This window comes from Notolepis coatsorum (genome assembly GCF_963971535.1).
Source record: "Notolepis coatsorum genome assembly, chromosome: 3".
Taxonomy (NCBI): Eukaryota; Metazoa; Chordata; class Actinopteri; order Aulopiformes; family Paralepididae; genus Notolepis; species Notolepis coatsorum.
Window position 1 is genome coordinate 128,077,034 of NC_140167.1, and position 22,148 is coordinate 128,099,181.

Sequence of the window (22,148 nt, forward strand, 5' to 3'; positions counted from 1 at the left end):
GTGAAAATGAACACATTACCGAAATTTCTGTACTTATTTCAAAATATTCCAACCTTTATTCCAAAGTCATTTTTTAAAGCCCTCGACAAGGCAATATCAGATTTTATTTGGAACAAACGCCCAGTCCGAATAAATAAAATGGCCCTCCAGAAGCCTAAATCACAGGGAGGCTTCGCACTACCCAATTTCTTGGTCTACTATTGGGCTGCAAATATTCACAGCATTCTCTACTGGAGTCACTCCCACTACGGACTCTGTCAGTGGGTACCGGCATGGGTGGACATGGAAAGGGCATCTTGTTCTAGAACATCTTTGCAATCCTTAGTCTGCTCCTCGCTCCCAGTCACAACCGCCCAGTATACCAACAACCTCTTAGTACAACACTCCCTCCGGATCTGGTCCCAGTTTAGAAAACACTTTGGTCTCCACGCCATGTCACAGTCGTCACCTGTCCACAAAAACTTCCTTTTCCCTCCCTCTATGGTGGATGAAACCTTCAGCAACTGGTTTAAGAAGGGCATTCTGAACATTTATGATTTGTACCAAGACAGTTCTTTCATGTCTTTCACACAACTGTCCCTAAAGTTTAACTTACCAAAAACAAATTTTTTCAGATATCTACAGATACGTGATTTTGTTAAGAGCAAATTTGACCAGTTCCCCCATACACCCCCAAAAACTTTGATCGATCGCATCTTGGAGGTGAAGGTTGTAATCAAAGGCTCAATATCTAAACTATATAACATCATATCCTTATCCCTACCCTCCTCAGTATTGGCTATAAGACAAAACTGGGAGTCCGATCTAAATCATCAATTTACAGACAAAGAATGGGAAAACGCTCTTGCCCGAATACACTCTTCTTCAATATGTGCCCGCCATTCACTGATACAGTTCAAGCTCCTCCACCGTCTATATTGGTCAAAGACTAGACTGGCGAAGATAAATCCTGGCATGGATCCCACATGCGACCGGTGTCACCAAGCCCCTGGCTCACTTATCCATATGTTCTGGCATTGTCCAGTACTGGCCCCTTTCTGGACTTCCATTTTTAAATCTTATTCAGACATATTTTTTATGAACATTGACCCATGCCCTCTTATTGCACTATTTGGCTTGACACCGGAAAACGCTACAATATCTATTGGGCAATCCAATGCCATGGCCTTTGCCTCACTCATTGCCAGACGTCTCATCCTATTCAACTGGAAGGCAGCCACTCCCCCTTCACACTTACACTGGATGAGGGATGTCATGTCTCTTATACATATAGAGAAAATCAGATTTACTACACAAGGCCACACGGATATCTTCCACAAAACATGGCAGCCCTTCCTATCCCATTTCAAAACCCATATGACTCCATCCAATCTTGGGACCCCATGACCCCCCTCCACCCCCTATCTACCTTCATGACACTGCTAGCCCACGCATGGCTAGGGAGATGGCATTGTGGTGGTCTGCTAAGGGTGTTAAATTTACTCTCCATTTTATTTGTTTTACCATCTGGAAATTACGCTACTAAAATGGAGAGTAACACTTATATTATATATTATTATTACGGTATGTATATATAAAAATATCTCTGTTTTATCTTTGTTTTATTTTAATTTGACTTAATTTTTCTTTTGCGTAGCTTTGTCTGCCACATCTGTACTTTTGTATAATTATTTAAATGTCTATTTTTTATTTATATCTCTTTTTTTCTTTTTTTCTTTTTCATGTATGTTTGTCGTCGCCCTCACTGGGTGGGATGGGTGGGATTAGGGGATAGGAATGAGGAAGGAAATGGAAGTTGTATAATTTTGATAACTGAAATGTATAAATATGTACTAATTCTTCCAATAAAAAAAGATAAATCTAAAATAAAGTAGCATAATACAAACCTACAGCAAATGTATATTTTACTAATTACAATTTATAAAATTGTTGCACTGTTTCTCGATTCCAGCATTTACAACGGCTTTTGATATTACTGTAAATCATTTGACATCTATTGCTGACTGTTCATACATTTGTTACAATAAAGATGCAAATAATTGTTATCTATTGTCCAATCAGAATATTTCTTTTTTATTACAAAACATTGAGATATCAAACAGAAAAATAAACAGCCTTAACCAAAACACGTTGGCAGAACACCATTTCATTTCTATAATAATGGAGGTCAAAGTGGTAAATAGGGGCCAACAATGTTTAACAATAGAATCTCCAGGGCAGCCAGTTAATAGTATAGTAGACCTTGAGATTGTATAATATAGCATTGTATAGCAGTGTACAGTACATAAAGACAGGACCTCATGTCAAATAACTCATGTACAGATACCGATATGCCCTACTTTGTTTACTTGTTTATTGCACAATGTCGCTCTATTGGTTGGATTCTTATTATATATTATTACTATTGTATTTTGCACATCGTTGCGGGCAATTTCATTTTATAAATAATAAAAAAATATATATATATTAGAAACACAGGGATTCAAACCCGGGTCGGGACCCTTGAGTAGTTACCCTTAACAACCATCCACTCGCCTCTTAACAACCATCCACTCCCTTAACAACCATCCACTCCCTGTTTACAAAACCATGTATTATTTTGGCCATTAGTGGCGCTGTTGCGAGTTTGTGGATGCTGCGCCGCTGTATCCACATTTAGGAGAAGAAGGAGAACAGAAGAAGAGATCCGTTTTGCAGAGCTGGAGAATCGCGTTTTTTTTCAACCTGTTAACGTTTGAAGGTGAGTTTAAACTACTAAATACGATCCTAAACACTGTCACAACAGCAGTCATATATGTATATTTTCAACAATACGTTTGTTTATGTAGTAGTTTTTCATAAAGTAAACTGTTTAAATATACTGTACAACGGAATCAGAATGGCAATTTGACAGAGGTGGTAAACTGCACGCATCATCACATTCATAGCTGACTCAAAGTGACCGTCATCTAACTCCTGGAGAGGGGGAAAATGGGGGTAGCGGCTGAATTAATTACCCCCATACCTACATTCTTACAATAGACTGCTGTTTAAAACCCCCCAAGATCAAATAGACTTCTTGAAACCGAGATTTAGAGATAATGCTGATTGTTAAGAGACGCCAGACATTTGGTCGCAAACTCCCTTAGTTACAAATAGATCAAAAGAAAGCCTTGTGTTTGTGGGATGGTGGAGACAATGAAGTGTTTACACCAGGCCCTAAAACAAAGGAGACACAGGAACTGGCCGAGCTGATTAGTAGCCCCCCTTTTAGAAACCGTGCTGCAGCTGTTAAACACCCCTAACTAGAAACTGCTAGAAAAACCCTTACAAGGAGGTCCGGCCCAGAGCTATTCAAGGAAGACAAACATCTATTTTCAGCAAATTAGATGTGAAGGTAGCCTATAAACGGGCATGACTACTGGTCATCCAATAGGAAGCTCTTTAATGCTCAGAACGACCCGCCCCCATGACGTAATGTTGGGGGGAGGAGACAGACTTTAAGATAGTTGGCTCTGGGAGAGAGCGACACACCCCACGGACGACAAAGAGCAAACAACATCCAATCTACACTCTCTTTCCCCACTGGACCGGAAGACAGCGGCGACGCCCCGGAGCAGACGAGAGATAACAACGGAAAAGCGAGAACAGACGTCGAGCTCATTAGATATTGAATATTTAGTCTGAATTCTACGATCCTCCGGCATAGTGGTTGCATCTCGTAGTTTCATTGCATTTATTCTTCAAATCGTTGATTTGTAATATTGTTGAAATCCTTTTCATTAAACACGGATTCTTCAAAGATCAATCTGCTTGGACCTCTTTTTCTTCAAACCGTTGTCTCCTCTGTTGGCCGCCGCATACAAACCATTTCCTGGTTTGCTTGTTTTGAAGTACTTCAGGGCGTTTAAGGTTTTAAACACAACGCAGAGCAGACAGAGGTTTAGGTTCTGATTATATCAGAACATTTAGGCCCAGAAAAGTACTACATTTACCAATAGGTTATTGGGTTTGTGTTGCCGCTGTTTAAAGAGACTCCAATTGAATTGATTTACCGAGTTCGTTTTTTTTTTCAAATGTAAACTACAGTATAAGATCCCAACAATGTCACAACAGCAGTCATTCATAGTGTATGTTTTCAACAATACGTTTGTTTACCAATAGGTTAAACTGTTTTTGGGTTTGTGTTGGCAGTTTCAACAGTTGGATGTACTCAGTGAAGCTGACTGAGTCGTGTTTTGTTTCTGCACAGCAGAGCTATCATATAATAACGATAATACATTGTGTCCTATCTATCTATCTATCTCACTATCTATCTGCTATGCTTTTATTTTTTACTCCGTTTATTTGATCAGGGACAGTGCATATCAATCAACAGTTATACATTTATAAATGAATACAAATTAAAAACTGTAAATATGCCAACATTAGCAGGGTTGCTAGTTTTCAGTTGTAGTCCCTGGGCTAGATGTTTAAGCCAGAAACAAACAGAAAAATAGAAGGCCATTAAAGCTAATATAAAAACAATTTAAAACATATTCTGTACTCACTAGTCACTACTAGGCATTCATGCATCTATTAAAAAAAAACGGTGTACAGGGACAAATCAAAGCCCATACATGTACAGTATAAACACTGTATATGCAGGCAGGCACACATATACATAATCAGGACAGTCAGGCTAGTGTACAGGGGTTGGGCAGCTGGACTGAGACGTGACTTGCTAATGGCCATGCTTAGAGTGTGTGTGAAGGACCTGAGTGTATTAGTACCGCGGATGTGTGATGGGATGGTGTTCCAGAACGCTGCAGCTTGTCTGTGTAATATAAAGATATGTCATATAGTGTTTTGCTTTGTACAGGAAATAATGAAGAAGTTCAACTTCTTCCCTGGAAGGATGGATGTCTCTTTCAGGAAGGGTCCACCGGGCCATCTACAGCAGGACCCCTTCTGAGGAGGCAAGGAGGTTCTATCCTCTTCCTGTTGCTGTAAAAGCTGTGCAGGTACTTTACTGAATATTTTATATTGTGTATTGTTTGGAGTCAGTTGTGTTGTGTCATGTCTGTATGTGTCTGTGGCTGTAGTGGGTGTAAGCCCAAGACAAATCTCCCACCTGATGGGACAATAAAGTGACTCTTGACATCACTTGTTGTCTATTTTTCACCAGTTTACTTTCTCTCAATAACAATTGATTTTTAAAATATTTTTATTTAATTTGTTTATGTTTGTGCAGGCAGTCAAACGGTCAGTGTCCCTGTCACCACTTTGCCGCCAGCCCTGCAGCCACACCAGGCTGCAGTGGAGAAGATTGTGAGGTATATATTTTTTCTCCCACCAACTCACCCCCTCCTAATGTACAGTCTCCTCACCGTCATATGTATTTAATCCATGTTAGGATCTATGGGTAACAGTACTGTATATTTGCATATCGTATATGTCACAAATGTAACAGTACTATATACCTGTATGTCATAAATGTCATGATGTCATGTATGTTGTGTATGTCATAAATGTCACTATGAATTGAAAATGGGGGACCCTGATGTAAACAAGACAAACGTCTTTCTCTGGTCTGCATCCCCTTAACAATTGTGTGTATTGAGCCGTACTGTATTGTACCCATTCTATTCATGCATCTATAAAAACTGTGCGGTGCAGGTACTTTACTGAATATTTGATATTGTGTATTGTTTGGAGTCAGTTGTGTTGTGTCATGTCTATATGTATGTGTCTTTGGCTGTAGTGGGTGTAAGCCCAAGACAAATTTCCCAGCTGATGGGACAATAAAGTGACTCTTGACATCACTTGTTGTCTATTTTTCACCAGTTTACTTTCTCTCAATAACAATTGATTTTTAAAATATTTTTATTTAATTTGTTTATGTTTGTGCAGGCAGTCAAACAGTCAGTGTCCCTGTCACCACTTTGCCGCCAGCCCTGGTGCCATTGGCTGAGGGCTGCCTCCAGGAGTCCCCTGTGTTCCAGGCTGCAGTGGAGAAGATCGTGAGGTATATATTTTTTCTCCCACCAACCCACCCCCTCCTAATGTACAGTCTCCTCACCGTCATATGTATATAATCCATGTTAGGATCTATGGGTAACAGTACTGTATATTTGCATATCGTATATGTCACAAATGTAACAGTACTATATACCTGTATGTCATGTATGTCCCTATGTCATAAATGTCATGATGTCATGTATGTTGTGTGTGTCATAAATGTCACTATGAATTGAAAATAGGGGACCCTGATGTAAACAAGACAAACGTCTTTCTCTGGTCTACATCCTTTTAACAATTGTGTGTATTGAGCCGTACTGTATTGTACCCATTCTGCAATCTGTTAAATAAAGTTTTCATTCATTCATTCAGTGAGATGCTGGAGAAGCAGCAGCAGCAGCAACAACAACAGCGGCTCCCCAAGAGGACACACAACTGCCTCGCCTGTGGTCAGCCAAAGTCCCGGTTCCTCAGAGATGGCTCCACCATCCACTTTTTTTTTAATCAGACTGGAGCGGTGAGATACTGTACTTCTACTGCTCCACTAAGGTCTTCCAGACCTATGCAGCAGAAGGACTCACCAATCCCAGGATGCCATTCCAGGACTTTGTTGAGACAGAGTTTTTTCAGAGGGAGCTGGAGGCCTGGAGGGATGTTTTATTCCCCATGTCTTTATTCTCCTTTATTTTATATATCAGAGGATTTTATAGTATGTCTGCACTTTATGTGCTCATTTCATCATTCATGTATTTTACATTCTACTAAAACTGAATCAAACCATAAACAAGGTGGCCCTAAAGGATGTTAGATCCTAATGTGAAAAACTGATTTTATATGTCTGCTCATTTGACTTATTTCTACTTTTATCTTTATGCCCCACTATCTGCTGGGTGCATACTATAACCTTATCATGTTTTGTAACAGATTACAGAAGCATATTGGAACGTGAGGTTCTGATATGAATTGATTAATATATCTGCATTATTTTATCCCACTTTATGCTTTGCTCTTGCTGCTTGTTTTACACTGATTTTATGTTTTATTTCTTACTGATGTAAAGCACTTTGAACTGCAATCCCCTGTATGAAAGGTGCTATACAAATAAAGTTATTATTATTATTATTACTGAGACACAGTTCTTTCAGATAGATAGTTTTTAAACCAGCTCAAAGCCGTTTTACCAAGACCTATATGCAGCCAAGCCTCTGCAGTAATGCGTGATCCACAGAGTCAAACGCTTTAGACAGATCAACAAACAATGCTGCACAGTGTTTTTTCTTGTCTAGTGCTTCAATTATGTCATTTGAGACTAGCATAGTCGCTGAAGTACTATGGATCTGAAGCCTGACTGAGACTTGTTAAGAGTATTATGGTCAGCTAGAAACTCTTTCAGTTTGTTTACAAGAGATTCAAAGACTTTGGCCATTACAGACAATCTGGAAATAGGGCGATAATTATTTAGGTCAGAGGGGTCTCCGCCCTTTAACAAGGGGAGAACCATGGCCGACTTCCATGAGCTAGGTAATTCACCAGATATGATATGAACATTTCCTGATGACGCTGCCATTTTAGCTCTAATTAAGAATGACAGTGACCTAGCTGACTATTATTTGGAAATCCAGTGGTTTGTAAACTGGTGCGACAATAACTGTCTGGTTTTAAATGTTAAGAAGACTGAGGAGATAGTGTTTGACCCCAGAGGTGTTGGGGACCACAGGCCTGTGGTCATCCACACACAGTCCTGTGCATAAATTAAGAAACATGATTTAAGTTGACAAAAACCTCTGCCGCTACAATCTAATGATAATCTAAATATGTGCAACAAGGAGAGACAGGGACAGAATTAATTAATGAAAACTTTATTTAACAGATTGCAGAATGGGTACAATATAGTACGGCTCAATAGACAAAATGTTTAAGGGGATGCAGAGCAGAGAAAGACATTTGTCTTGTTTACATCAGGGTCCCCCATTTTCAATTCATAGTGACATTTATGACATACAGGTATATAGTACTGTTACATTTGTGACATACGATATGTAAATATACAGTAAGGAACCTGACGCAAACTTTGCCATCACAACCATTGAACTATTATAATAGCTTTACTATTATAATCTAAATCTGTGCAATATGTAAGGGATAATGTATGGCTAGGAGGTCATTGTCGCAAAATAATTGACCGACACGGAGTTTAAAATACCGAGGCGCCGCGCCGAGGTGTTTTAAACGGAGTGAAGGTCAATTATTTTGCGACAATGACCTCCTAGCCATACATTATCCCGCTTATTACATGGCTAACTTACTAACAATATACCTAATTCATTTGACAAATCGCAGTTGTTCTGTGGCTCTGTCAGCCCAAATAAAGTGATTATTATTATCGCGCGGGCAGCAGCTCTGTTCTGGCTCCGCTGTGTTCGGGCTCCGCTCGGCGCTCCGCCCCCTGTCATCGCCGGCAGCAGTGTGTGTCAGTGGGCTTGATTGCCAACAGCTGCGCTCTGCGGTCATTATTGAAAAATCTGCGGTCATTATCGAAAAATAATGACCGCAGTCGGGGGGCTGTTGACCAATCACAAGCAAGCATTTCGGCGAATGTGAAAACGCCATGTAGTAATCATGTTTATTTAGTGATATTCATGTTTATTGATTCAACATAGCTGTTTATCTTTGATAATGTATGACAGGCTTTTGCCCCGACCGGGATTCGAACACGGCTGCACGAGAGCAGTTCAGCTCCTTGGACAGCGTGACAAATGCACCCATTTCATTGGCTGTCAGTCTGTTACACCTATACACGGCTGGCCCCCGCGTGAGAGGAATGAGCACTAACCATTACACCATGGTACCAGACAAAATATATCCATTATATATCCATTATAAACAGAGCCCACCTGGCACCTCCACTAGCAATCTATACAAGATATACATATTGACTGCTCCATTCGACAGGTTTTAACTGGTTAATTATTTTATTCCGCAACATTGCATGTTTACACAACCGCTTTACCGCTTTCTTCTGATGACATTAATGGACGTACGTCGGCTTGTTGTTTTGTTCCAGGTAACCATAGTTAAATTCCATTCCTGCATAAACGCGGATCATTGTTCAGCATTCCTAAGCAATTAGCCGTCATTGTAATTTAAAGGTTTAGAACGCCTATTCACATATACGCCTGTAGACATATGGTATTTATTTTAGACAACAAAACATATACAGATCGTTACATACAGTACAGTACTGTAGGACGTTGTAGCGTCCGTCTAATGACTTTGCGCCTCCTGGCGGCATAAAACAGAACAGCAGCCTGGGTTCCTAATTAGTTCCAACGACGTGATATCACTGTGCGTCCGCCGCGGCAAAGCGTCCATGAAAACTAAAGGCTTCATCTGTATAGTGGGCAGGTTGTTAAGAAGTGGAGCTCGGTTTCCACCTCATCTTGTGTGCAGTGGGTGCATAGTCTGTCTTCGCTTGGGAGCCAGGTCTGCCTATGGCGGCCTTTCTCGATGGCTAGGCTGTGCTCGCTGAGTCTGTACCTAGTCCTGTGTTCTGAGCTGTGTGCTGAGCTGTGTTCTGCGTGTGTTCTGAGCTGTGTTCTGAGATGTGTTCTGAGCTGTGTTCTGTGTTCTGAGCTGTGTTCTGAGCTGTGTGCTGAGCTGTGTTCTGTGTTCTGAGCTGTGTTCTGAGCTGTGTGCTGAGCTGTGTTCTGCATGTGTTCTGTGTTCTGAGGTGTAGCTGTGTTCTGAGCTGTGTTCTGCATGTGTTCTGTGTTCTGAGCTGTGTTCTGAGATGTGTTCTGAGCTGTGTTCTGAGCTGTGTTCTGTGCTGTGTTCTGCATGTGTTCTGTGTTCTGAGCTGTGTTCTGAGATGTGTTCTGAGCTGTGTTCTGAGATGTGTTCTGTGTTCTGAGCTGTGTTCTGAGCTGTGTTCTGTGCTGTGTTCTGAGATGTGTTCTGTGTTCTGAGCTGTGTTCTAAGCTGTGTTGTGTTCTGAGCTGTGTTCTGAGCTTATATAGTGCTTTTACTAACTATATTATATTTCTCTCTCCTCTGGTCAGGGGCATTGCCGGGTCTGTGCAGCGATAACACTGTATATTGACTGTAGAACGGGAGCTCTCTCTCGCTCTCTCTCTCTCTCTCTCTCTCTTGCTATATGTTGACTGTATCATGCCCAGCCTTGGGCAGCGCTATTATTTAAGAATATGTTGACTGTATGAAAAAAATAAATAAAATAATAATAATAATAATATAATTTTTTTTAACCTTTAGGGGGGGGGGGGGGGGGGGGGGGCTCGCGTTTAAATCTCGCACAGGGCCTCGCATTTCTCCCAGGCGGCCCTGATAATATATCTATCTGTCATCATGAGGGAGATGGCGTCGCGACTGGTCGCTGAGGCTGTGTGGTCTGACACTCGGTGCACGTCTGTACTGTTTGTGGATGTCTGTTTGTTCTTACTAACATCATGTGGGGCTAAAGATAGCTATAGTAGACACGACCTACTAGAAATCGGATTACCCAAGGAAAACGCTGTTACAGCCGAGTTTATCCGCGGCAATAACATTCCGGTTGAAATCGCTAGGAGCCCTGGCGCACCGTGGTTTGTTATCCCCATTACCAAGCATCGCCGCCGGCGTAAGGAACGTAAACAAAGACGGGGCTGCAGAGCCGGGCTGCTAGAGAAACTGAGAAGACGCCCAGATAAACCTCTGCTGCCGAGTATTTTCCTAACAAATGCCAGATCTCTCGCTAACAAGATGGACGAACTGAGACTACAGGTTGCAACTAACAACACTGTGAAGGATAGCTGCGTGCTAATTACCACAGAAACCTGGCTCCATTCATCCATCCCGGACTTAGCTATCGAGCTAGAAGGGTGCACGCATCACAGACAAGACCGAACGAAGGAGAGCACAGGGAAGTTGCGCAGCGTTGGCCTTTTAATCTACACGAAAAACTCCTGGGCGACGAACACAAACATTGTGAGTAACCACCGTTCACCCGACATAGAATATTTGACTGTCAAATGCCGACCCATTTACTTTCCAAGGGAATTTAACGCTGTTCTGATAACCGCAGTTTACATTCCACCGGATGCTAATGCTAGCGCGGCGCTAGGTCAGCTACATAGCACCATTAGCAACCAACAAAATACATACCCTGAGGCTGTTCACATCATTGCGGGGGACTTTAATCACGCTGACCTGAAGAGAGTACTTCCCAAATGTTTTAATCACGCTGACCTGAAGAGAGTACTTCCCAAATGTTATCAGCATGTAAAATGTGCCACAAGAGGAGATAACACACTAGACAAGGTCTACTCTAATATTAAGCTGGGCTACAGAGCCAAAGCACTAGCCCATCTAGGTCAGTCAGACCATGTATCCCTGCTTATAATCCCATCCTACACCCCCATTAGAAAGAGTGCCCCGGCCATACCAAAGACAGTTAAAACCTGGCCGGTAAGCGCCACCCCACAGCTGCAGAACTGTTTTGAGAATACCATCTGCGAGGTCTCTGAACATGAAGACCTGGAACTGTACACATCATCAGTGCTGGGATACATCAAGCACTGCATAGACTCTGTCACCGTGGACAAACGTATCCGGGTCTATCCCAATACGAAGCCGTGGATGACGGGAGAGGTGCAGCAACTGCTCAGAGAGAGGGACACTGCCTTCAGGTCTGGTGATAAGGAGTTATACAGCACTGCCAGAGCCAACCTGAAGCGAGGTATCAAGAGGTCCAAGGCCGACTACAAGGGGAAGATCGAGGACTGCTTCCAGAGCAACAACACCAGACAGGTATGGCAGGGGGTCCAACAGATGACCAACTACAAACCCAGCCACTCCTCAGCCAACGAGGGAGACCCTCAGCTGGCAGAGGAGCTGAACTCCTTCTTCGCACGATTTGAGGCGAGGCCAACGAAAACATCCACACTGCACATCAACGCCACCCCCGAGGCGGTGCTGACAGAAGCAGCCTCACCACACTCACCAGCCCTCAGCAGCATCATCCTCACGGAGCACGAGGTGAGACGCACACTGAAGGGAGTGAACCCTAGGAAAGCGGCGGGGCCAGACGGTGTCGTGGGACGGGTGCTGAAAGACTGCGCTGACCAGCTGACAGGGGTCTTCACTAAGATCTTCAACCAGTCCCTGTCCCAAGCCATCGTCCCACCCTGCCTGAAAACCTCCATAATCATCCCGGTCCCAAAGAAGAACTCCATCAGTTGCCTGAACGACTACCATCCAGTCACATTCACCTCCCTACCCATGAAGGTCTTTGAAGACACTCAAGCCCCACATCATCTCTAGCCTCCCACCCGGACTAGACGCCCACCAGTTCGCCTACAGAGCCAACAGGTCCACGGAGGATGCCATCGCCACAACTCTCCACTCTACCCTGTCCCATCTGGAGAGAGCGGGGGGCTACGCACGGCTGCTCTTCGTGGACTTTAGCTCTGCATTCAATACCATCCTGCCTGACAGACTAGTGCCCAAACTCATGGACCTTGAACTAAACCATCCCCTCTGCCGGTGGTCCAAGGACTTCCTCTCTGACCGCCCCCAGAGGGTCAGGATAGGCCCCCACACCTCCACAGCCATCAGCCTCAGCACCGGATCCCCCCAGGGCTGCGTGCTGAGTCCCCTTTTTTACTCTATTTACACTCACGACTTCACCGCAGTCCACCCCAGCAACACCATCATCAAGTTTGCTGACGACACCACCGTGGTGGGCTGCATCTCAAAAGGCAACGAGACCGTGTACCGCGATGAGGTAGAGCAGCTGTCAGCCCTGTGCAAAAATAACAACCTGCAGCTGAATAAGCTAAAAACCCAGGAGATGATCATGGACTACAGGAGGAAGAAGACCGACATACAGCCCCTGTACATCGACGGGGGATGCGTGAAGAGAGTCTCGGTCATCAAATTCCTGGGTGTCCATCTGGAGGATGACCTGACCTGGAGAACCAACACCAAGGCGATTGTGAAAAAGGCACAACAGAGACTCTACTTCCTGAGAATACTAAGGAATTAACACCTCAGACAAGACCTGCTTGTGTCCTTTTACCGCTGCTCTGTGGAAAGCATCCTCACCTACTGCATCAATGTGTGGTTCCTCAGCTGCACAGCCGCAGAGAGGAAGGCGCTCCAGAGGGTCGTCAACTCGGCCCAAAAAATTATCGGCTGCCCTCTCCCCTCACTGCAAGGACTATACAACTCCTGCTGTCTTAAAAAAACAGTAAAAATACTGAAAGACCCACACCACCCGGGCAACAAACACCTCGTACGGCTGCGCTCGGGCAGGCGTTTCAGCGTCATGCCCACCCGGACTAACAGACTGAAGTTTAGTTTTTTTTATCCTAGGGCCATATGTGCACTAAACTCAGCTAAAATCTAAAACAACAGTATCCCTTGCACCCCCCCCCCCACACACACACGCACACACACAACATTAAGGGATAGTGCAATTATCTTTTACACCCCCCTGTTTATGCTAATGTTATTTATGCCTTACTCTTACTCTTGTTTTTATATTTAATACTGTGTTTAGGACTGTGTTTTTATATTTTTAGGATCCAGGACTGTGTGACGGCTAGCACCTAGGGCTGCATTTTTTTATTTCGTTGTAACAACTGTAACAATGACAATAAAGATCATTCTATTCTATTCTATTCTATTCATTCTATTCTATTCTATTCTATTCTATTCTATTCTATTCTATTCTATTCTATTCTATTCTATTCTATTATGAAGCCATAAAAGTGTAATCATGACTAAAAGACGATGATATAATTTAGGAAAATGACTATGAATGTGGACAATGTAGAGGCAAAACATGCAAGCAATGGGAAATAATTCAGAAGCAATAATGTGAGAATAGCTGTCACTGTATGAATGTGTATTAGAATTGATGAATGTAGGAAAACAACATGATGGCATCTTGTTTACATGGGGATTTTAAATGAACTTACGGAAACATCTGTTATGTATATGCCTGTAGCATCTATGGTTATTTACAGGAATACAGTATACTGAAACAGAAAAGTGTTACCACAATATTAAATATAATTAATTAATTAATTAGTATTAATGTGAAGGGGAAAATACAATGGAGAAATGATTGACAACTATTCTCTGGTATAAGAACCTGCCCATTAGGTAGTATTCGCACAGTATGTGACCTTTGAATTGTATATTTGTATACATTTGGTAAATGTCAAGTGAATATCATGCACCTTGTCAATGTGCTGAAGTATATCCGGTTATGAAACTAGATTTTGACTTTGCTAAATAAATATTGCATAAAAGTGTATAAGAAATTAAATTAAAAAAAATCTCTACATACAGTGTGCTTACAATTGGTGATACAATGGTGCTAATGTGGTGTGCAGAGGCTTGTTGGGGCCACTTGATCTGCATGCATTTCTTTGTAAAGAAGGTGTGAACTGTCTGCTATTAGTGGGTGCAGCTGAGGAACAAAGAATGGTTAACTCTTCCAGCACAGAACACGTGTAGTGAATCAGGGCCAGAGAAACTTCCAATTTACCATGTTTCCCTTTTCACTTAGCTCCCCTCCCCCCTCTCTCTCTATATATCTCTCTCCTTGCCCTCTATCCCCCGTTCCTCTCTTTCCCCCCTGGCAACTGTCTGGGCACCTGTCTCCCCGCGGTGTCCTTGCCCCCGCTCCCCAGCAGGCCGTGCTCTGACAGGTGACCCTGCGGAGCGCCAGTCTCCCACGGCTGGCTGCGTCCGCACAGATGTGTGCGACTATGTGTGCGACTATGCTTGCACCTCATGGTACCAAAGCACCTCAAAGGCGCTAAAAACAAAATTACAAACATCTCAAAACAAACTGGTCAGACTACTGCTTGACCTTACTCCTAGAACCCACCTCACCCCTGCCCACTTTGACAACCTAGGATGGCTTAGAGTAGACGACAGAGTACAACAACTTGCAATGGGCCTGGTCTACAAGATACACTACACGACCAAGGTACCCATGTACATGTCAAAATACTTCCCAAAGGTCAGTGAATACCACGATCACAACACCAGAGGGAGCTCCACAAATCATGTTAAACCCAGATTCGGCTCAAATAAGGGACTAAACACGTTTCGCAATTATGCCACATCAATGTGGAACGCCCTACCCAAAGCTGTAAAGGAATGTGGATCACTACCCACTTTCAAAACCTCTCTCAAGGGACACCTACGGGAGACTGCAATTCAACACTGGCCCCTGTAAATATCCTAACCCAACCCCCTCCAATGTACAGTCATTTACCTAGTATGGTTTTGTCAATAGTTCAATGTACAATTGTGTTTGTTTGTACAGTGTCTCCCCCCCCCCCCCTCAATGTACAGTGTTACTTGTTTATACAGTGTGCCCCCCGCCCCCCCCCCCAACCACTCCCCCCCCCCCCCCCCCCCTCAATGTACAGTGTTACTTGTTTATACAGTGTGCCCCCCGCCCCCCCCCCCCCCCCCCCCCCCCAACCACCTCCAATGTAAATTACCCAGTATGGTTGTCAATATCCCAATGTACCCAACCCCCCCCACCCAACCTCCTCCAATGTACAGTTTCTACGTCAAATGTATATACTCCCTTTTCTTGACTCCTTCTGTATCACAAACAGTACTGTATTTGCAAATCTGGTATGTCATAAATGTATAGATGTAGCAGTACTGACTATCTGTATGTCATGTATGTCATATATGTCTATATGAATTGAAAATGGGGGACCCTGATGGAAACAAGACAAACGTCTTTCTCAGGTCTGCATCCCCTTAACAATTGTATGTATTGAGCCGTACTGTATTGTACCCATTCTGCAATCTGTTAAATAAAGTTTTCATTCATTCATTCATGTGTCCCTTCTCTTGTCCTTTTCTGTCCCCCTACCCTGTGACATGTCCCTCCCCCATGTCTACTTGCACATCTCCCCATGGGTCGCTGCCCCCACCCCCACACCCCACCGTTCTCCATCCTCTACTGTCTCCCACTCCCCCTTCTCTACCCCCCCCCCCCCTTGTCCTTTTTCATCTGTCCCCCTCTCATGAATTGTTTTGTCTGCGTGTCATTGTGCCCTTGGCTTTTTCTCTGTTCTACCTCTGACTATCATCTTGTATCTTTTCAGTTCGCCATATACTCCTCCCCTATTCCATGCTTCCTCACCTGTGCGTGTACTTGCAAGCTTTGTTTGTTTGTTTCTTTATTCATCTGTCATTTTGCTCCCTGCTCTCTTCCATCCTTCACAACTCTCTTCTTCCATCCACCTTATTCCTGTTTGTTCTTCCTCTTTTCTTCGAGTGTATTTGTTCCTCTTATGTGTTTTCACTCCTCTTTTCTCTCCATCACATCTGCTTACTTTCTGTCCAGACAACTCTGTAAAAGGGGCACTTCAACAAAAAAAACAACGACGCTGATTCATTTTGCACTTAATCACACAAACATCCAAACAGTTGTGCGCATAATTGAGTAAATTAGTTTGAATTTGACATTGAATCCTTGTGTTGTGTTAATTACAGCGCAATGAAATGATAAGGTAACTGTCCCTGTAGGAGCCAAAGGTATATAATATTTAGGTTATTGTATTATATGAATGTTTATGTTTATTTGTATAACCTTACATTGAAACGGCATTAGGAATATTGATTGGATTTAGATAAAGTCATTGAACCGTCTTATTTGTCATAATAGAACATTCTAGAACATTTGTGATGTCACAGTATGATGTCATGATCGAACGTTATGGAACATTGGTGATGTCACCGTATGATGTCATAACCGACATTCTAGAACATTTGTGTCTCTATATATTCCACAATTTTGAAAAAATAAAAATAATTGCGGAGGGCAGTAATACGCCACGATGCGTCTACACTGCCGGAAATTCAAATAAGAAGAAGAAGAACAGGCAGTGTGTAGCTTGAAACAGGACTGAACAGGACTGAACAGATAGACTAAACAACATAGACTGCAAGACATGGCCCATTCTAGTTTGCTCGGCTATTTCCTCCTCAGCCTGGCTCTCGGAGCCCGGGCTCTTGCACCATCTCACTACCTCTCCCTCTCGGATGTGGCGAGGCTTCAGAGCCTTCTGAATCAACCCCCCACAGACCTCGAGTCGGCATACTATTCTGTCGTCGGTCTGACCAAGCTTGGAGCTACTGTCGCTGATCCATCTGAAGCGTGCCAATTCTTGAAATCGCAGCTAGATTCCACAAGTGTTGATTCTCTCTTTTTTGCTGCAGAGGCCAGTCAAGCCCTGTCAGGATGTGAGATCCTTGTGTCCAACGAGACGCGCAACATCCTCCTTGCGGCAGTCAGCGAGGACTCCACCGTGACTCAGATCCACCGGGCTGTGGGTGCTCTCAGGTCCGTTCTCCCTCAGAGATGGCGTCTTTGAACTGAACTTCATGTCCAACCAGCCGGCCAGTGGGTATTACCAGTTCACCGTCGCTGTGACGGGTGACAGCCGCTTGGTTGCCAATCACGTTGAACTGAAGGTCAAGGTATCTACCGAGGTGACCATTACCAGCATGGACCTGTCTATTGTGGATAAGGACCAGAGCATCGGCACAAAGACGACCAGGGTGGATTATCCCTCTAAATTCAAGACCTCCTTCATCGCAGACAGCCACCAGAACTTTGCCATGGCTTTCCAGTTGGTTGATATCAACACCGGAGTCGAACTTACCCCCCATCAGACTTTTGTTTGCACAATCAGAAAACCGGCCAAGAAGTCGTGTTTGTGGCCGAGCCCGACAGCAAGAAACTTTACAAGTTCGAGTTGGACATGGCAGAGAGGAAATCTTAGTTCAACACCATGTCCGGCACTTATTCCCTCCACCTCATCGTCGGAGACGCTACCCTGGAGAACCCTGTCCTGTGGAACGTGGCCGACGTGATTCTGAAGTTCCTTGATGAGGAGGCCCCTGCGATCATTCAGCCAAAGACGCTTTACGTGCCCAAAACAGAGATCCAGCACCTGTTCAGGGAAGCAGAGAAGAAGCCTCCCACCGTGGTCTCCAACACCTTCACAGCCCTCATCCTCTCACCCCTGCTGCTGCTGCTCATTCTGTGGTTTAAACTTGGGGCCAACATCTCCAACTTCACCCTCACTCCCAGCGCAGTTCTGTTCCACATAGGACACGCAGCCATGTTGGGCCTGATGTACGTCTACTGGACCCATCTCAACATGTTCCAGACCCTCAAGTACCTGGCCGTCATCGGGAGTTGTACTTTCCTCACCGGGAACTGCATGCTGGCCCAGAAAGCAGTCAAGAGAATTGCGTCAAAATGAGGACCAAAAACACTGAAGACACATGAATATATATATATATTTTTTTAAGGGACTTCAAGGACACAAAAAAAATCATATTGTTGGGAAGAATGAAGAAATAATGTATCATGAATCCGATTGACAATTTAAACAAAGAAAAATACAGTTTTCTGACCTTGTAGTAGTGACGTGAATATTTAGAAAAGTAGCTTTAGGACCACTTCTGTAAAGAAAGACTTCGCTATGGAAGAGAAATAAACCATTTGGATATCTTTGTTTTACACTGAAGCGGCTGTGGACATTATTTTTCTTTATCAATGAACATACTACTCACGAGTAAGCAACTTTAACCAGTAGAGTGGAACGTCGGCCCTCATATTAGTAAGAAAACTCTGTTCCAAGAGGAAAAAGGAATCAACACGAACTACTGGAGCGCTGAAAGAAGGATAACAACAACATGTCGGAACCTAAGAAGGTTGAGATGACACAAAGGGTCTATGAGGAAGATGTCCGTCAGGCCATCAATAAGAGGAGAGCTAAGTTAGGTCAGCTAACTGGTCACATGAATAAGATGAATCAATTAATGGATGAGTATGATGGGAATCGCATCTCCATCTATCCTGATTACAGCGTCCATCTGGAAAAGAAACAATGTGCATTTGATCCGGTCAAGAGGAAGCTTCGGGAGCTGAAGCTACCATATGTTCTCAGTTACCCACACACACTGTGCGTTGAGGTCGATGACAAGAAACTGCAATTTTCTGATCATAAAGCAGCCGAAGTGGAGTTTATGTCGTTCAGGAAATCACCCGAGAGCTCCCCCATGGTGGGCTAAGGACGTTTAGCGGTAGTTATCGATGAGTCCATACGAATCCTGAATGTGTCTCCCATGTCTTCGTTAACGTTATTATATCCACCATGACTTTATCTTACAAAGTATCATATTACCGAGTTGGACATGGCGGAGAGGAAATCAGAGTTCAACACCATGTCTGGCACTTATTCCCTCCACCTCATCGTCGGAGACGCTACCCTGGAGAACCCTGTCCTGTGGAACGTGGCCGACGTGATTCTGAAGTTCCTTGACGAGGAGGCCCCTGCGATCATTCAGCCAAAGACGCTTTACGTGCCCAAACCAGAGATCCAGCACCTGTTCAGGGAACCAGAGAAGAAGCCTCCCACCGTGGTCTCCAACAGCTTCACAGCCCTCATCCTCTCACCCCTGCTGCTGCTGCTCATTCTGTGGTTTAAACTTGGGGCCAACATCTCCAACTTCAACCTCACTCCCAGCGCAGTTCTGTTCCACATAGGACACGCAGCCATGTTGGGCCTGATGTACGTCTACTGGACCCATCTCAACATGTTCCAGACCCTCAAGTACCTGGCCGTCATCGGGAGTTGTACTTTCCTCGCCGGGAACCGCATGCTGGCCCAGAAAGCAGTCAAGAGAATTGCGTCAAAATGAGGACCAAAAACACTGAAGACACATGGAGATTTTTTTTCTTTTTTTTTCAAGGACTTCAATGACACAAAAAAAATCATATTGTTGGGAAGAATGAAGAAATAATGTATCATGAATCCGATTGACAATTTAAACAAAGAAAAATACAGTTTTCTGACCTTGTAGTAGTGACGTGAATATTTAGGAAAGTAGCTTTAGGACCACTTCTGTAAAGAAAGACTTCGCTGTGGAAGAGAAATAAACCATTTGGATATCTTTGTTTTAAACTGGAGCGGCTGTGGACATTATTTTTCTTTATCAACGAACATACTACTCACGAGTAAGCAACTTTAACCAGTAGAGTGGAACGTCGGCCCTCATATTAGTAAGAAAACTCTGTTCCAAGAGGAAAAAGGAATCAACACGAACTACTGGAGCGCTGAAAGAAGGATAACAACAACATGTCGGAACCTAAGAAGGTTGAGATGACACAAAGGGTCTATGAGGAAGATGTCCGTCAGGCCATCAATAAGAAGAGAGCTAAGTTAGGTCAGCTAACTGGTCACGTGAATAAGATGAATCAATTAAGGGATGAGTATGATGGGAATCGCATCTCCATCTATCCTGATTACAGCGTCCCTCTGGAAAAGAAACGATGTGCATTTGATCCGGTCAAGAGGAAGCTTCGGGAGCTGATGCTACCATATGTTCTCAGTTACCCACACACACTGTGCGTTGAGGTCGATGACAAGAAACTGCAATTTTCTGATCATAAAGCAGCCGAAGTGGAGTTTATGTCGTCCAGGAAATCACCCGAGAGCTCCCCCATGGTGGGCTAAGGACGTTTAGCGCTAGTTATCGATGAGTCCATACAAATCCTGAATGTGTCTCCCATGTCTTCGTAACGTTATTATATCCACCATGACTTTATCTTACAAAGTATCATATTACCATCATCTGAATTAACTAACGTTTACTGTGTTTTTGGCTGCTGGAAGCTACCGGCATGGTCTGCCTGAAAGTGTGTTGTTGTTTACTGCCATAAAGCGAATGGCACTGTAGTAAAGGTCGTAATGAAGGTATGGTGGCTGTAAGTGGGAATACTCTTCGCATTGTGTTTTCTTTTCCCTAAACCAAACCTTGACGTCTTGGTTCTCTTTCTTTTCCGAAATAATTATTACGACCTGAGTTTCTTTATAGCTACTTTAGTTTATCTACTTCTATTATATTTGGCTACATTGTTTATTAAATAGTGAGTAGTGTGGCTTGTTCACCAAATCCCTGGGCTCATGGGGTCAGGGTGCTATAGGCTAATCTTAAGTTTTTTATTTTTTATATATATATTTTATTTTTGTTGCTTTTTCTCTTTTCTTTTGTATGTATGTCTGTGTATTTTGTTTGTTTGTCTTGTATTTACACATACTTACAAGTGTAATTATGTCTCTCATCTCCTTTCTACAATGGTCGGTTGCTTTTACATACTGGGGTGGTCTTACTCTCTTTATAAACTTGATGTTCTATGATGGATGGTGTTAAAGGTCTAAAAATAGTTCATCAGAATATCAGAATTTACTCTCAATAACTGTCAAACTAAATTAATTTGTGTAAAACATTTTTTTTTTACGTGTGAGATTATGTGCAAAATAAATCAGCATTGGCTTTTGGTGAAATGGCCCTTTAAGCTTTTAAATAACTATTTGGAGAGGAAATACAACTTGAGAGGGATTACATTTTTATTTATTTAAGACATTTGTTAAAATTAGATGTATGAGTGGGGTGCTTAGAAACCTTTCATCAAATTACTGAAAAGCTCCTTTAATTGAGAATTGGACAGAATGAAACGCTGCTCTAAAAATGCTCCTGCTGGATTTAAAGTCGGAAATCAGAGCCGTGAGAACTCTAACAGTATGTTCAGATACAAAATATATTGTCTTGGTTTACTCACGTTAGTTTGACAGTTGGACTCGAACAATGAATGAGCTAAAAATAAATATGCGTTAGTGCGATTGGTCTCAACAGTGGCATTGATGACATTTACAAAAACAAACCCTTTGTTGTCCTCCTTCCCCGCAGTCCTACCTGGCTCTTCACCCTGATCTCTGGCTCTCGATAGACGTGCTCTGACCCCTGCCTGCCTGACAACTCTCCTTGACTTTTCCCGGAATGGGTCGCTACGGATCGCTGCAATTAGAAACTGGCCCCGGTAAATGTCAACCCCCACCCCCACCCACCCAACCCCCTCCAATGTACAGTTTCTTCCCCTTCGGAAGTATATTTTTTTATGATCTCTCTTTCTTACACAGTACCGTATATTTGTATGTCTTGTATGCCATATGTTATGATGAATTGAAAATGGAGGACCCTTATGTAAACAAGATGAAAGTCTTTTTCTGGTCTTCATCCTCTTAGCAGTTGTTAACGTAAGGTTATGAATATAA

General features: G+C 43.2%; 2 protein-coding genes across 2 annotated transcripts; both read left to right on the top strand.

Annotated features, from left to right (window-relative positions):
* Positions 1-17,403: 17,403 nt before the first annotated feature.
* On the top strand, positions 17,404-18,290 carry LOC311225995 (dolichyl-diphosphooligosaccharide--protein glycosyltransferase subunit 2-like; the record flags this gene model as incomplete). Its single annotated transcript, XM_084311377.1, is given in 3 exon segments — positions 17,404-17,698; positions 17,701-17,801; positions 17,805-18,290. Coding segments are annotated over 3 exon segments (882 nt in total).
* Positions 18,291-19,223: 933 nt separating this feature from the next.
* LOC311224453 (dolichyl-diphosphooligosaccharide--protein glycosyltransferase subunit 2-like) lies at positions 19,224-19,748 on the top strand. Its single transcript, XM_084309448.1, has one exon. It carries the CDS (start codon positions 19,228-19,230, stop codon positions 19,732-19,734), a length of 507 nt encoding a protein of 168 aa, XP_084165574.1. The 5' UTR covers positions 19,224-19,227; the 3' UTR covers positions 19,735-19,748.
* The last annotated feature ends 2,400 nt before the right edge of the window (positions 19,749-22,148 follow it).